Genomic DNA, 17270 nt, shown 5'->3' on the forward strand with positions numbered 1-17270 from the left:
TTCGTACGCTGTTTGAGTCCAACTAACGGACAAGGCAAAAATTAGTCTTAATTGCAAACAGTAGCTACAAGCCTTTAAAATATCATCTTATACGTGCAGTGTTGCGTGTTAAAAACTAGAACGTGTGTATAGTAGAAAACCTTATGATAGGATTGAATGACCAGAAGATATAGGGGTTATGAATATAGTGTGAGAAAATTTTGGCAAATAGACTTGGGTTGAATAAATCCAACGAAGACTTTGCAGACAGGAAAAATTAGACAGTGTGAAAGGAAATAGTAGGCAGAGAGGGCGACTACTATTTCATTAGAGGGAAATGGCTTTTTAAAAAGTCCAACATAAATGAGACGTGTAAACGAGTGCATTAGTACTCGGTTGTCTTCATTTTAACGCTTGATGCCGGTCAACTAGATTTGACTCTCATTGACCGTTAGTAGTTTTTTATTTTTTTTTAATGAAAAATATAAATAATAATCTAAAACTCTCATGATAAAATACTGAATATACCTTCAATGATTTCTATTTCGTATGTAATTTGCTATTTAAAATCAAAATTTTCTATTATACTATTTAACAAGCATGCACCAATAAACGCACTCAACATATATTTAAAATTTTAATTCATGTATTTGATGGCAATTGAGAGTACATTCGGCATTTCATCATAAGAGTTTTAGATTATTATTATTATTATTTTATTAAAATAAAAATAAAAACCTAGACTATCAAGCGTTAAAATGGGGACACGTATAAAAAGGGGAGAGATTATGTCTAATTCCCAATTATAAATGTGTGGGGAGTCTAAAAAAAACCCATAAAATAATAGTACAAAAAAACCAAATTTCTGGCGGGCGGTGACGCGGTGTAAAAGAAAGAAAAATTCTAAAATTGGTGAAGTCATTTGTTATTTAATTGCCCGTTGAAGACGCGGCAGTTGTTTGTTTGTTTTGGTTCGTTTACTGTTTTTAACAATCTCTTTTTTTAAAATTTTTTTTCTCTCTCTCTCTTCATTTTCAGCTCCTTCCTCCTTTCTTTTACCTGCTGGCAGGGATTCTTCTCTTCTCTTCCCTTGCCTGGCCTTTGCTTTGCCTTCCCTCTTAACATTCTTTGTTTGTTTTTTCTCTTCTACACTTCCCACCTTATACAAACAAATACAACAGCAAAAAAAAAGATTTTTTTTTTTTGATATATATTAATGAGAATGGATAACAGTAGAAAAAGATGTTGTATTTTTTCATTGTTGTTTCATATATGTCTTGTTTTTGTTCCATTTGTTTCTTCTTTTAATGATAATAATCAAAAAGGTGTATTTAAGGTTCATCACAAATTTTTAAACCGTGAAAGAGCCACCTTAATTTCAATCAAAGCTCATGATACTCACCGTCACCGTCGTATTCTTTCTGCTATTGACCTTCCTTTAGGTGGCAATGGTAGTCCCACCGGTACCGGGTTAGTTTTTTTTTTTGTATTGATTTTGAATGAATATGTTTTGCTTTCTTGTTAATTAGATCTGTCTTTATTGTTTGTATAGGCTTTACTATGCGAAAATCGGGATTGGTTCACCACCAAAAGATTACCATGTACAAATAGATACAGGAAGTGATTTGTTATGGGTTAATTGTGTCCAATGCACTACTTGTCCTAAGAAGAGCGACCTTGGTGTATGTTTCTTCCTTTTCGTTTTTTTTAAAATTCGGCCTTGGTTGAGTGAGTTGTCGTAGATGGGAATTTTAGTTATTTTGTTTTGATACAGATAAAGCTGCAATTATATAATCCAAAGGAGTCTGTCACTTCGAAAGTGGTTTCGTGTGACGATGATTTTTGTGCTAATATTTATGAAGGTTCGTATCCTGGTTGCACTGCCAACAAGCTTTGTGACTACAGAGTAGTTTATGCCGATGGTAGTGCGTCCGATGGATACTATGTTCAAGATTACATAACATATGATAAGGCGTCTGGGAACCTTGCTACATCACCGGGAAATGGAAGTGTTATTTTTGGGTGAGTCACATTCTTTCCTGCTTTCTTATTTTGACAATTCTTAGGCTGCATTTTCATTGCCGATGTATCTGAGCTGAATGAATGTCGTATTTGGATTAATAGTCTTGTTTTGGTAACAATTTTCTATTCCGCATTGGTCTATACTCCCCCCCCCCCCCCTGGTCTATTTGTACCTAAAACATATCCATTTTTTGCCAGATGTGGTGCTAAACAATCAGGAGATTTAGGCTCAGACAAACAGGCACTTGATGGAATAGTTGGTTTCGGACAGGCAAATTCGTCAATGATTTCACAGCTAGCTTCTTCTGGGTTAGTGAAGAAGGTATTCTCTCATTGCCTAGATGGTCAAAATGGAGGCGGAATCTATGCTATTGGACAAGTTGTGCAGCCGAAAGTAAAATCAACTCCATTGGTTCCAAAACAGTATGTAATTTCCACAAATTGTGAAGAAAGCTCATCATATATATTTCTCATGATTCTCTGCAATAGTTTGCATTACCTTCCTTACTAGTAATGATCGGTTCTGCTTTTCCAATTAAAGTGCATCTAAAAGGTTGTTGTCACGAATCTATTGTTTGCTCTCTGTTGAAGAAAGAATATGCCATATCTTGTTAAGTGGTATATGCAAGTAATGTTGAAAATTGTTTTGCTTTTATATATTCTTAACATTAGGTTCTTGTTCTAGCAACACATTTAGTGAATTAGTAAATAACGTGTTTATTTAGAAGCCTATAGTATAATTGATAGAAATTATTAGCGTTGTTGACTTTTGTGGTAATCTCTTATTCAAGAAGGAAGTTGACAGGGTGCTTGATACGGGAAATTTACAAAAAGTTCAAACGTGGAATTTCTGACCAATTTACTAGCTTTCCCCTGGGAGAATGAGAGAGTGATAGTACATTGTGTTTTTAGGAACTGGGCCACGCTACCATTTACGGACAAACATATGAATTAGACTATCTGAAATGGGGAGCTTTGTTCAAGATAGTCAAATCCATATACATTTTGATGGTGGAAGAAGGCTTCATTCTTGACTGACAGAGGAACATATTATTATATGGTTATCCAATTTGGTCCAAATGCATGCTTTATACCTGATTAAAAGTTTGTAGTGTTAACTAATTTTAAGAAGATGTCAGAAAAAGATCTTTAGACGTTAGATCTCTGTTGTTGATATGATGATCAAGAGTAAGGGATAGAGCTGACCATTCCTACTGTAACTTAGAGATAAATATGGATGTGTGGAACTTTGGAGTTACAGTACTGAAGTTTTGGGATACCTCAGTGCTGATTTTGGTAAAGAAGTGAATCGGGCGCAAATACAGGCTATTATAGTATTGCCCCTCTAACTACCAAGAACAAGTAGTTTTTGTCTTTGGTCTGGACTGGGAAAAATGTCATTTAAGAGTCTAAACGCAAGCATATATTCTCGCTAGATGATTAGTTTGAAGAAGTCTATCAACGTGTATGAGAGTACCTACATACATCCCCTTGAAAAGAAGCATCTTTTCAGATAAGACAAAACCATAGTCTCTGCATCAAGATGTTATGTAAGGACCATTTTAGGACTCACAGGTGAAATGAATGAGTTGGGCGTAATAAAGTTTGCTTTTTAACTCACTGATAATACCTTATGATATCCGGCAATAGCGTAATTGTTGCTTAAGTTTTGATTGGTGTCCGTAGGGTATCGATACGAAAAACTTGAGGTTTATTCGTTAAGTTGCAGAAAAGTACATTTGAGGTTAAGAGATGAAGAAGTGGCAGTAAACCTTGCACCTCGATGCCAACAGAGTATTTGAGTAAAGCGCCCTTCACCACATTCTTTTTTTCCTCTCAAGAGATTCCATCTCCTGTTGAATATTGGTGGAGCTTTTACAAACAGTAGCATTACCTTCGATGTACACCAATAGGACTTATTATTTTGGACTTGGTATGCTTCACAAAGCTTTGATGGCCCCTTATTGTACACACTCTCTTTCATAGCATTTGTCAAATCACTCATTCCTGGCATTGGTAAAAACAGTTTCTTTGGTCTACCCACTTTTCCACCAACATTGAAAAATCTAATCGATTATGGTGTATCGCCATGCCAAATTGCAATTCTTATGTATTTACACCCATCTGATCGGACTTTCAAGAGTAATTAGCAGTGAAGCACATCTCCACGATTGAGGGGAAATAACATAAATGTATAGGATATAGTAAGTTAGTAACTAACAACCTATGTTACATGGACACGCCATATTTTGAAAAAAACCCGTGTCGGATACGTATCCACATGTCCGTGTCGGACACATATTGCATGTGATTTACCTCAGTTTTTTATATTTCGCCGTGTCAGACACTTCGCATTCGTGCCCAATACGGACACACCTATCCTTGTCAATGTAACTTAGCTAACAACATATCATATTAGGCCTGTATAGGATATAACTTTAATGCCAATCCTTGAAATCTGAACTGTCAACAGAAATATATTTATTTCTTTTTGATTGGGAAATACAATCTCTGTATGTTTGATTAAGTGTATTCACCTGTGTATCTGTTAATTGTGGTTGATTAAAGGTTTTTTATTTTCATTTCATTAATTTTAGATTTATCACTATCATAGGGCACATTATAATGTCAATCTCAAGGAAATCGAGGTTGGTAAGGATACTCTCGACCTTCCAAGTGATGCATTTGAGACTGGTGATAGGAAAGGGACGATAATTGACAGTGGTACAACCTTGGCCTACCTTCCAGATGAAGTTTATGCTCCACTGATCCAAAAAGTAAGAACTATTTTCTGAATTTTACTTTTCTTATTTAAAATTATTACTGAAAAAATGTTGACTGAATTTCCATATTTCAATTAGATACTGTCTTCCCAGCCTGCCTTGAGATTACAGACTGTTGAAGACAATTTTCAATGCTTTCCGTACACTGGAAGGTATTACCTTTTGTTACCAATGTTTTCTTGTGTAGTTGCAACATTTAAGTTATAGGGATGTGATACTAAGTAGAATTTTTATTTATGTTATTAGTGCTTTGTTATACTTCAATTAAATATATATACTATGAAGCCTTGATCTAAACAATTACATATATAGAAATCAAATAAATAGGAAAAACGAAGAAGATGAGTTATGGGAGGGAAAAAAGGTGGGATATGGCAGCAGCCAAAAATACGCCTAACCACAATCCTTTGCAATGATCCTAATTCTGAAGATTCATTTGTTTTTTTTTCAATGACTAATTCTAAACCCACAAAAAGTGTGTCTCTCTTGTTTTCTCAGTATTTCTTACTGTGCTCCTTTTGATTTCTTTTCCACTTGATATCAAAATATGAGAAGTCCTCATGGATAATTGTACTGCACTGAACACTTTCTTTTTGCATTTATTTTTGGTTCATTTTGCTTGAGTATGACAGCAAGGTCTTACTGACGTGATCTTTTCTCCTTATTCTTGAAGTGTGGATGATGGATTTCCAGCTGTTACTTTTCATTTTGAAGACTCGCTTACGCTGATGGTATATCCTCACGACTATATGTTCAAGATTCATGTAAGTGACAACTCATTTGTCTAACTTACGTGCATATCAATTATTTATTTATTTTTTGATATGGATTTTTCATACCAAAGTTCTTTTTATCATTGTTGTTCTTTAGTTTTAGCTACTCCATGGCTAATGCTCTTACATTTATTGCGATTTTACCTTGAGCATTGTGCCGACAATTCTAAGTGTAGATCAGCCTTAAAGGCTTGTAGTAGTTGACTAGTTATTACTTTACATTCTTGTATCCATTCTTCTATTTTTAGGCGTTCCACCTTCATAATAGAATTCATCTTCGATTATGCAGAATCCACAGGAATTGTGGTGTATTGGTTGGCAAAATGGTGGACTACAATCCAAGGATGGGAAAGACATTATTATTTTGGGAGGTAAAATGCAAACATGTCAAGTTCAGCACCATTTTTCAATAATTAGTACTGCAATTTAACTTGTCTTTGACTCGGCTGGGATGTAAGAGAGAGAAAGAGAGAGCTTTTGTGGCACATAAAATTATATGAATTTTGCGGACTGTTACTTTTTGCAAGGATGAAAAGGTATTCATCCTTAAAGTAGGTGTGCTAGCTTTACTTCCTTAAAGCGATCTTCTTCATTTTTTAGGTGCAAGGAATGTCAGATTGAAAAGGTTTTGAATTTTGTTGTTTCTGTAGGCTTATTTAGGTGCCTTCTTTTATTTGACCAAAGTTGTGATAATGTTTGTTCGAAACACAAAGTTTGCTCACCAATAATATTCTACCTCTCCTTTTCTTCCCATGTTACTTAATTCTATTCTCCGTGACGACATAATGCGTAGTGCTTCCTGTATAATTTACAGTTTCAGTTTTAATGCCTATTTCAACTAGGTTAGAGAAAACAATTAAACATATTTATGTTGCTTGATATGGAACTTTCTATACTTAAGTGATTGAAGTATTTTTGAGATGACTGAATTATTGAGGAAATTGACACTATAATTTTGATTATTGATTGCATAAGTAGAGGCTATTGGAAGAAAAAAAAAATTGCCCAAGTAGAGAAGTACACCCACAGGTCTCTGCAAAATAAAGATTTGAGTTGTTGAATGAAGAATTACAGTTTGTTGCTTTATTTTCTTATTCTATCTATCTTTGACCTTTATGTTTTGTGTTTAGTTCCCAATTAATGAGTTAACGCCTTTGTTACTTCTGCGAGTGTGCCCACTTATTATGATCATAAAAAAATCTTGTGGTTGTAAAAATTGTACGCAGTGACCCTGATCAATGTCAATTTGATGCATTGTAAAACTAAATGTAAATGTTATATATTTTCTGTTGAGGTTTAATAATTTTCTTTTGTTTTCCATGCAGATCTAGTGTTATCAAATAAGCTAGTCGTATATGATCTTGAAAATCAGGTTATTGGATGGACAGATTACAACTGTGAGTAACATGCTTATTAGCATCCTATCTCTTTCAAGTATCTTTGGCTTGAAGTCAAGTGTGTTGAGTTATATCTTCCAAAAATTTTATATTTATGTTGTTTGTTACTGATTCCAGGTTCTTCAAGTATCAAATTGTTGGATGAACAATCTGGAAACTCGTATCTAGTAGGTGCCCATGATCTGTCTTCAGCTTCACTTTTGGATATGGGGAGGAATTCAATTTTGTTGTTAATGTTTGTCATGTTGCATGTAATTTATTTCTGACCTTTCGACGCGAAGGGATACAGCGTTTCATAGAATGTGTTGTTCATTTATTGTGCATTACTAGAAAAACTGCATAGCAGTGGGCATGAGCGAGGTAGAGCCATTGGGTTAGATTGAAGTTGGATAACAAGTATAACGTCCAAAGTACCACCACTTCAATTACCTAACATACCAAAGTCAGATTTCATCTACCACAACCCCAATGATCCAGTGGTAGCGTGATTGACTGTCCACACAGGTGTTCTTGGGATGAAGTCCTGGTAGACGAAGAAACCTCCACCCCTTCAAAAAAAACAAGCAATGATGTATTTTTTTTTTCGTCTAGGCATTGTATTCACAGCTATACACAGGAAATTGTTTCACCTTAATCAAGTATCTATATAACTAGGCAAAGTGGCATTCACTTACTGATACATTATGCAAGGACCAAACAATGGTTGCTATAGTACGACTATGGTTGGTAACTTGGTCCCTCCTTCTCAAGCGATTCTAACAGATGGTAAAATTCCTTTGTTGATTATGTTAACTTGATGCAAAGGAGTCTGAAGCTCAACCAGTCAACATTTAAGGTGCTTCAGATGGAGCAATGCACATGAACAGTATTGTTTACTAGCTTACTGTTCAACATTATGATCATTATGATGATAACAACATTTTCGTTTTCATAATTACAAAGACTTCACTGAACTATTGATTTTAAGTCATAAGCAGGTTTCAGAATATTTACTTGCTGTGCACATTTGGGGATATATTACCGCTGCTTCCATTGATGGGGATTAAATTTTTGCACAGAAATTTGTCTCAACAAGTATAAGTGAACTGCAGGTCTTTCCAGGCAGAGTGCACAAGAATATTCTCAACTATAGAAAGAGAAGAGACGGAGACTTAAATCTTTCGTAAACTTTTCTATATTGACCTCCATATGATTGCAACCACATAATTACAATGAAGAAAATAACCAAGAATAAAAATCTAAAGACAAGAATTAATACACGGTACGTACACTAACCTATATCTTTCACTTATGTAGAATAGTTTAACAAAGCAAACTTTACATGCAAACCAATCTTTCGGCCTTCTGTCACAAGCTTAGCAGCAGTTACCAGCCAATGCCCTGGGCCATCATGTGGGCCTCGCAACTTCTCTGACGTGTCGACAAACCTGAGGAGCTTCTGAGAGTGAACGGGCACAGGTGGGCCATCAGGGTAAACACCAGAGTTCAGTGCAGTAGGTGCTTGCTTTGGAGGTTCAGCAACCTCACGTATGAAAGTTGTGCTCAGGTTGGTGAAGAAACTTGATTTATGAGAAGAAGTTGATGCAAGATCCCACTCCGCCTTCTGGATGCTGCAGTTAGGGAGGTGAGAGAACAGTAGACGTAGGTGAAGTACAGATTTTGGCCACTTTCCACGGGTGAGGAGTTGTGCTCCTGTAACCACAAAGACGCCCTGAGAAACCTCCTCCAACCACTTGGGGTCATGCTTTACAGGAGATGTACACACGTTTGAGTATCTTTTCCATTTGATGTGCTCTAAGTATTGACCACTTAATTCTTCAGATCCTCGCCACTGACATGGTTTCAACATGGTGAGGCCAACAGATGAAGACTCTAACATACTCGGGAGACTGGACAGGTGCTGTACATGTATTGCCAACCGGTTGCATTTTTTCCCTTCCAAGTAAAGCCGCAGGCCAATCACTGGCTTGCCACTGCTTGATACCTACCAAATTTGAAGAAAATGATTAATTACATCAAATACTTGTTCAAAAACCATCTGTCATCGTATTTTAATTTCTACTGAAAATTGACTCTGAAAGAAGCTAAAACTTCAAGAAGATGGTCTTTCAAGGGGTCAATTTGTTGGAGGTCTAACAACAAGTTCAAAGAGTTTAAGTTTCTTTCGACCTCTCTTTTTTGCTAATGTTATTTGAGTCGCTATCTCACCCCGCAGTAGCTCTTTGCTCTCCTCTTGTTTCTTCACTTTCTTCTAGGGTGGCATTAAGTTAGCCAAAGGGGTGCCAACAAAGTTGGAATGTATAAGGCCTTACTTTAATTGTACAATACTAGTAAGTTCTTCCCTAGACAATGAAATGAAAATCTGTTTGAATTAAATTATCAACTTGACAGTAGAAAGTGGACATGTAATATACATATAGTAGAGTCATGTCTGAATAAAAGAGTTGATTTGAAGGAATAAGTCCCTCATTATCCATTTTCGCCTTTCTTTCATGTAAAGCTTACATAGTTATATGCAGAGGGCAGAGGCCATTCATGTTTTTCTTTTAGATTTTTTACAGAGTCTTTTAGATTCATGAAAAATTTGAAAATCTTTTAAACTATTCTAGATCTCTTCCAAATTAAATTTGTTACTTCAGCTATCAGCGATTCAACAGTCAGAATTCCATAGTTTCTCATTCTGCCCACCAACTTAATCAGAGAAAGTAACGAAAGTTTTCCATATCTAAAAAGATTAACAGCCGGATGCTAAGCTTGTAATAAGGAAGGACAGCTTGTAACTTTTTATCTTTCTTGGAACGGTAAGTCCATTGCAAATTATAAATCATCAAAAGGAGTACAGACAGTGGGATGCGATGTGCTTACACAATACAAGCACACAGAACAACTTGTCAGTCAGCAAGTCCTGGAACAAAAGCGGTGGTTGAGATTACTAGGAGACGTCCAAATTAACATTGTTGTAATTTTGGCTACATGCGTTTTAACTTTCAACAATATGTTGTTAACATTATCAGGAGGGAAAATGTCCACATAAATCATATTTGTACTGTTAAAATGTCATAACTTTTGATTCAGATTTCAGTTAATAAAATTGGTAATGGATTGGAAAATATATTTCAAGAGCTTTGAATAATATCAATCATTGATACAAGTTCTTAAAGAATGAATATTTTTATTGGAAACATGTGTCATGCATATGTGCCTAACACAGGAGGCGCCCAGGTTGTATGCTATCCTGTGCACAGAATGTAAGGATTGACATGTCGAAGACGTGCTAAAATGTGTGTTGACACCTAAAACTGATGGGAAGTGCAGACAGGCGTAGATATTTGTGCAAGGCAAAAGAAGGTTGTCCATAGAAAAGGTGTACCTGATTAGCGTTGACATGAAGCTTAGGACCCAAGAAACTGAACTGCAATCCTGGAGAAGATACTTTTATTCTTTGGGGCCCAAGAGGCAGTTCATTAAACATAGGTGCCCACTGCCGAGGAACTTGAAACTCCAAGAAATACTGCAAATCCTCCGGTGCAGGTTTGTCTGATAAAGTTCATTTTAGAAAGGAAAGTAAGAAACGGGTATCAAATATAACACACCAAACAAAATACCGAAATAAAAAAATACAGAATAGGAAATGGAAGAATATTTATAACCACAACAATGACGACAGATTGAGAAACTTCGGTGACACTATCCCAACAGATCAACTCTTCAAAACATTCTCACTTCACATGGGATCAAAGAGGACATGCCATGTCATTTAGACACCTTAAGGCACACAAAATAACATGATGCTGACTCTGGAAAATCTATCATGTGACGCCTCTAAAAACACCGAATTGCATAAGAAAAAGAAGAAATAAAAATCATCTCATATTCATCCATTGGACAAGAGTTTCATTTCTTTGGTTCCAGAAACAGGACAAGATCATCTAATTGACACTGGGAGGGGGCGCAGTTTCATGACAATGGGCACACATGTGCTAATAAACCACGTACTAGCAGTACGTACACACTGTCTGCAGACAAAAAAGGCAACATTACCTTGCAGCTTACCTGCAGATATCCTAATGTATAAACACCACAACCTCCCATTGCCAAGTACTAGACTAACAGGGACACGATCCACACCAACAAAAGCATTCTCAATTTTGTTTTTATTCTCCAATACATCAGAATGGAAGAAGTGCATAAACTAGACAATTTGGAATGAGTTTCTTTTGTCCCTTCTCTCTCTAATTAATTAGGTTTTAAGGTTCTTACATCGCAGATATAGATTTATTGCATGACTAAGATAGCCGCTTCCTGGGATCCCTGAAAGAAGAGAAGTAATTGGGACAAACTTAAAAAGTATTGCATCTGGGTTAGCAGACACTGTCTGGAGCCATTGGTAGTGGTTGTGCAGAAACACATCTCCTCCTCTTTTTGAGCAAACAATAGCAAGGCCCTGTTAGGAATGAACCAAACTTGTTAAGATTTCAACTCCAAGCTCAGACGCCTAAATCAGAAAGCAGAAGGTATATCGGAACTAACATCCTTGCTTGATGTTTCTGTAATGCTGGTCAGTTGCATGGTGTTTGCTTGCAAGATACGGTGGAATACATCTGGAACCTATATAAAGAACTACATATATCAATAGTAAATATGCATGAGATGTTGAGAAGAAAGTCATACACTGAAATAAAAGGATGATACCTTTTGTTTTTCTTTACTTTGTCTTTGATGTGGAGAAAGACTTCTTCCATCTGAAAACCAAGAATCTCCAAGATCCTCCAAGTGCGCTTTCAGGTCAGGGGCGGGAATGGAGGATGAAGGTTTTTGTCTAACACAAACTACATCTTGACCCCCAACTGCCATTCCGACAACTATGTGTGTCCCATACCTCTGGATGAACCTGTTAAGTAGAGCAATCATGAACGAGTACTAATACCTACCGATATTTGTTTCCTTTACTCATATATACAGGGTGAATTAAGAAATAAGTACCTTGATAGTGCGCCAGGATCCCAATTAGGTGCAACAGCCTTCTTTACTTCATCTTGGAGGACCAAAGGAGATGCTGTTAGGTGCAAATAGTATAGGGAGATGAAGTAACCATCAAAAGCAAGATATTTTGTTTCAGTGGCATCTTTTAGCCAGGCTCCAGTTAATTCAAATATAGCATTAAAATAACCAGAAGGAATTTTCCCTTGGACCGAAGATTTCTGGTTGAGTAACTCAGACATCTGCCAATGGAAAAAGGATCAGTTTGAAACCATAAACATCATAAAAAGACACAAATAAGATTCACTTAACAGGAAACAAGAACAGAAGTCAAACTGCAATTTTAAGGAATGTTTACAGATACACTAAAATAGAACTATCATCCTTGCACATAGCCACATAGGCCTCCACACTAATTTTAATTGACTTGTGCTGGAATGTGAATATCAATTACTGTGTTTTATTGAAACCTTTGATGTGCGTGACGCCCAGGCAGACGTGCCCTCGGCCTAGTGGCCTGCTGCACAACTTGACGCCCCAGGCACACCAAGTGTTGATTAAAGTTTAATTGGTGAATTTAAGCTTTGTTTGAGCTTGATTTCGACATAAGTTTGTAAAAAAAACCAATGGTCCCAATTGATATGGCAATGAAATTGGTGAATCATAATCAAAGATGTGCAAGGTAGTGAATCTTTTAGTCTAAACAATGATTATTAACAAAAAAAAAAAAGACCCCGTACCTGATTGAACTCGAGAACATCAGATTTGAACCGAATCCGATCACCTTTATCACAACGTATATCTTTGGACACACCTCGAATGACAGAACCATTGCCAGGAATGACAATATCTCTTTTGTCCAGTTCATCAAGAACCACCAACCTTTTACCAGTATCTCTCCCTTTAGCAAACTTCAACCTGAAATCACTAGTCAAGTCAAAGCCTAATCCTAATGATCTCAGTGCTCTACTCTCAATAGCTTCTTCAACTCCATCCATAACTAACCAAAAAAAAAAAAAAAAAAAAAACTTGTTAAGGTGGACAAGATGGTTGAAAGGTGGTGAATAAGGAAGGAGATGGAGAAGAAGGTGGGTAGGTTTGAAATGTGGGTCTAGAGTTGACTACAAGGAGAATTTCCATTAGTGAGTCACAGACACGGCAAATTTTTATGTAGAAATTTTTTTTAGTTACGTACTAGTTCTACAGTTCAACTGGGGTGGCAGGTGACAAAAAAGGAGAATTTTCAGCTGGGAGTGACGTAAGTGTTTAACTTTTGGTTGACTTTGTTTTATACTGGACGCGTGTTTGGATAAATTGATGTTGACTGCAGTTTAAAAGTTTCAGACTTTCAGCCGCCTTAGTGTGCCAGTCAAAACTGTTGCCTCAGATTTTTGGGCGGGTTGGGTTGGGTTGGGGTTAGGTCCAATTCGAGCCTAACTCAGCTCCAATTTTTTAATTTGATCACGTTGTTGTGTGAGTGGATTAGAGCATCTTTAGGAGAGAGATTAAGAAAAGACTAAATTTTTATTTAATTTGATCACGTTGTGTGAGTGGATTAGAGCATTTTTAAGAGAGAAACTAAGAAAACAATAAATTTTTAAACCAAACCAAACACAAAACCAAAAAAACACCAACCAAATTTAAAGAGAAACATCAATTCGACATCAAATGATGCGGTTTTAGATAAACCGCGCTATATAGCTTACGCAGCTTTCTCAAAACCGCGCCACTGAAGCCCACCTTTGAAACTTAAGCCCACGCGATTTTCTAGAAACCACGCCATTGAAGCCCACCTTAAAAGCCCAAGTCCACAAGTCCATCTTTTTTTTAAAAACTGCGATTTGATATGATATGTTGCACATCAATTTTCTTTCTTTCTTCTCGGTTTTTTCAAATCTTTTTAGAAGCCCAAGTCCGGTTTTCCAAAAACCGATGCCATAGAATCTCATCAATTTTCTTCTTTTTAGAAGCCCAAGTCCATCTTTTTTCCAAAACCGTAAGAGAGATACAAGTCCATCTTTTTTCCAAAACCGTAAAACCAAAACCAAAAGAAACCAAAATTTGGTGTTTGTTGCAGTATTTTTCATCAACATGTGTTTCTCCTAAAAATTAAAAAACATCAAATTATTGAAAATTTAGTGTTTGATACTAGGATAGTATCTCACCTAAAAATGTTCTTAGTTTCCAGAAGGGTTAACCAATATTACCCCCACTAGATGAGCCAATTAGTATTCCCCCTAGATGAGAACTAGATGAGAAATTAGGGACTCCTACGTAAATACACACAAAAAAATTCAAAAAAAAATCAGTCAACCCAATTTGATTTTTTTTTCGTGTCTATTTAGTGGGTAACACTAGTTCACCCTTTCGAGGAAGCAGGCGGGACCAAGAGAGTTGTACATATTTAAATTGCATACTTGCATACCACCATATATCCACAAAATAACACACGCTGGAAACTTGGCAATCCAGCATTCTCTCATTCTAAACGCGTAGGAAGACAACTAAGCTAAGTTCGTGGGCCGGCAAAGCAGAGTTGGAGTCGTATATGTGTACAAGGCACATATATATATCCCTTACTTGACACCCAACCTCTCCATCTCTGCACACAAACATCTTTGTAAAGAACGACATGGAAAGAGGAGAGGAAGAAGTGCTCTATGAAGAGACTACGTTTGACTCCAATGGATGTGGGTGCTTTCGGTTTTTCTCCTTCAGATGGAAGCCAAGGAGTAACAACGATCAGATTGGCTTGTTACATCCACAGCAACAACAACAAGAGTCTTGGGTGATAAAGAGTGGCAAGAAGTTGAGAGAAATATCAGAGTTGGTTGCTGGACCAAAGTGGAAAAATTTCATACGCAAGTTCAGCGCCTATAGGAATAACAAGAAACGAACTCAGTTTCAATATGATCCTCAGAGCTATGCTCTTAATTTCGAAGACAGCCAAGAAGAAGATGACTTTTCTGGACGGTTTGCAGCTACCTAGCAATCATTGAACCCGTCTTGATTACCTTTCTTGATTTGTAATTTGTACAACAAACCATTGCATATATATGAGCTGCCTGACTAAAAATTTGTTATTAATAGCCGTTCATGATTTTTTTTTTTAATAACACAGAAAGCATACCTTTCCATAAAATTTCCTTCAGCATGTCAAGAAAAACTTGCACATTAAGCTTAGCAACATGATAGACATCAGCAATGAGCACAACAAATAAGTTTATACCATAATATAGCGAGAAAAATATGCCTATAAGCTTATACCATATTAGGATAAATAAGTTTAAATTTTGAGACTGTTGTATGCCTATCCAGGTGGTCTCTTCATATTCAATTTAGATGGGATGTGTAATTACAATAATTATCAACTTCCTTGAGGGTTAGATACAACAAATAAAGGATTAGTATTTTGTTTAATGTGCATGGATTAAGGGCAGAATTAACCACTATGGAAAGGAGAATTAGAGAGGAGGACAAATAATCCTCCCACTTACTTGCAAATCCACATACAATGTTACTACCCATATACAAAGTTACAACTTCTTTTACACTTATGACCACCATAAATTGACATGTTAATATGTTCTTTTGGATGACAAATTCTAAAGGAGCAATCAGACTTCCTTATACCATAATTGAAAACTAAAAGATTACTTTTCTCTAAGATGCCAAATTGATTAGTTGGTAGAAGAAATGACACTGGAACTCAGCTAAGGTTTTCTCAGTGATGCTTCATTGGTTTTGGACCTTCTCTCTGTAATTTCATAAATCATTTTCACAACTGGGCCAACTCACTGCAAGACCAGGCTAAGATCTTGCCACTCAAGTAAACAACAGGAAAGAAAGTAATGAAGTCCTTTGTTAGTGGCATAGTGCATCTAAGGTAAAATTCATCAGAAACTCTTTCAACCTCCTCTAATTGTTGTGAACGTACAGGGAAGAGAAGTTACAGTGCAATGTGTCACCAAAAATGGTTCACAACACAAAGGCTCCCAATAAAACACATTCCATCTCTGCATTTGCACCTAGCTCTGCTATTTCTTCCGGTTACAATCCACTCTGTTGAAAGTATAAGAATGCCACAAAGTGGTAAAAGAAAGAAATTTTCACGACTAATGGATAAAACATCTAGTCTTAAGGATCTAGCAACAATGTGACATTAATGTATAATGAACCTTAACTGCCAACAAGCTAAGCCTGCAGCTCAGATTTAATTCTTTACAATCTGGGGCCAACTTAACTAGTATAATTGATTTTGTGTTTAACATGATTCATACAGTCTTACCCCAGTGTCAATGCTGTTTCAGAATCCCTTCTACAGGAAAGAACTTTGACACATATCAAGTTCATCTGCTTAAGACCTTCAAAAGAAAACTCACACTGAAAGCTCCTGTCATGTTTAGTCTACCTGATACTCTTCTAAAGCCCAAATTCATTACAAGATTTTTAAATGGGGCTATTAACAACCTATACTGCAGATAAACAAAACATCTCAGAAGACTTCCTCGTGATGTATAAAGCCTATTCAAACTATTCCTAACTTTATCTACCCTCAAGCCCTACCATTCATCCATCTCAACAGTCTCCTCTTGCTACATTAAGTCTGTGAACGTGTGCTTGAGCATGGATGAAACATATAAATATGACCTGAGTGCGAACCCATTGTCAGTATGTAGTCAGTTGTCACATACAAATATATAAATCACGCATAATACAAAGCTATCCAGAGGAATTCCATTTTACTTGAAGCAAAACCATTCATTTTGTCACGTACACTAGCACGTTTGTCGAAACAATCTTAGATGATATTGGTCAATTAAGCTAGTCATATACTAAATTATGGAAGGTAAATATGTTTTACACTACATTAAAAAAAAAAGAAAAAAAAGCTAGTCATTTAAATTAGGAAAGTAAAAAAATACAAATTGAAAAATATGAACATACTATTATACAAACAACGAATATTAAAAGTCGAACCAAATATCCTTCCAACTGTAAGGAAAAAATCCTAATGTAATGGGAAATAAGAAAGATGTGAAACATGAACAAGACAGATGTAAACAATAAGAATCAAGAAAGATACTAACTTGGTGGTATGTTGAACAGAAGAGGAGGAAGGCTGTGTGCCAGTGCTCGAAATCTCAATTGACAGATTTGATTCTCTATGAGAAAGTAATTTAACTATTGCAACCCCAAAAGTTTCTATAGTAACAAGACAGATAACATAGCTGGACCAAAGCGGAAGGTTAATAAGAAACGAAGATGAATATGATTTTTCTTAATGGTTTGCAAGTAGCTTTAGAAAGAACAGAAATGAATCTAACAGCAACATC

At 36.2% G+C, this 17270-nt stretch overlaps 3 protein-coding genes across 3 annotated transcripts; 2 read left to right on the top strand and 1 right to left on the bottom strand.

Annotated features, from left to right (window-relative positions):
* The first annotated feature begins 814 nt into the window (after positions 1 to 814).
* LOC147506798 (aspartic proteinase 36-like) lies at positions 815 to 7289 on the top strand. Its single transcript, XM_086558841.1, has 10 exons — positions 815 to 1449; positions 1532 to 1661; positions 1754 to 2001; positions 2200 to 2424; positions 4616 to 4778; positions 4863 to 4936; positions 5458 to 5548; positions 5847 to 5928; positions 6883 to 6954; positions 7072 to 7289. Exons 1-10 carry the CDS (start codon positions 1196 to 1198, stop codon positions 7218 to 7220), a joined length of 1488 nt encoding a protein of 495 aa, XP_086414967.1. The 5' UTR covers positions 815 to 1195; the 3' UTR covers positions 7221 to 7289.
* An 823-nt stretch (positions 7290 to 8112) lies between these two features.
* On the bottom strand, positions 8113 to 13106 carry LOC147506799 (MACPF domain-containing protein At4g24290-like). The gene is made up of 7 exons (XM_086558840.1): positions 12675 to 13106; positions 11938 to 12176; positions 11647 to 11845; positions 11485 to 11562; positions 11215 to 11398; positions 10325 to 10491; positions 8113 to 8938 (listed from the first exon to the last, which is right to left on the bottom strand). Exons 1-7 carry the CDS (start codon positions 12930 to 12932, stop codon positions 8243 to 8245), a joined length of 1821 nt encoding a protein of 606 aa, XP_086414966.1. The 5' UTR covers positions 12933 to 13106; the 3' UTR covers positions 8113 to 8242.
* A 1460-nt stretch (positions 13107 to 14566) lies between these two features.
* Positions 14567 to 14923, top strand: LOC147506800 (uncharacterized). Its single transcript, XM_086605840.1, has one exon. It carries the CDS (start codon positions 14567 to 14569, stop codon positions 14921 to 14923), a length of 357 nt encoding a protein of 118 aa, XP_086461966.1.
* Positions 14924 to 17270: the final 2347 nt, after the last annotated feature.

The sequence above is a fragment of the Coptis chinensis genome, chromosome 4 (assembly GCF_015680905.1).
Source record: "Coptis chinensis isolate HL-2020 chromosome 4, ASM1568090v1, whole genome shotgun sequence".
Lineage (NCBI taxonomy): Eukaryota > Viridiplantae > Streptophyta > Magnoliopsida > Ranunculales > Ranunculaceae > Coptis > Coptis chinensis.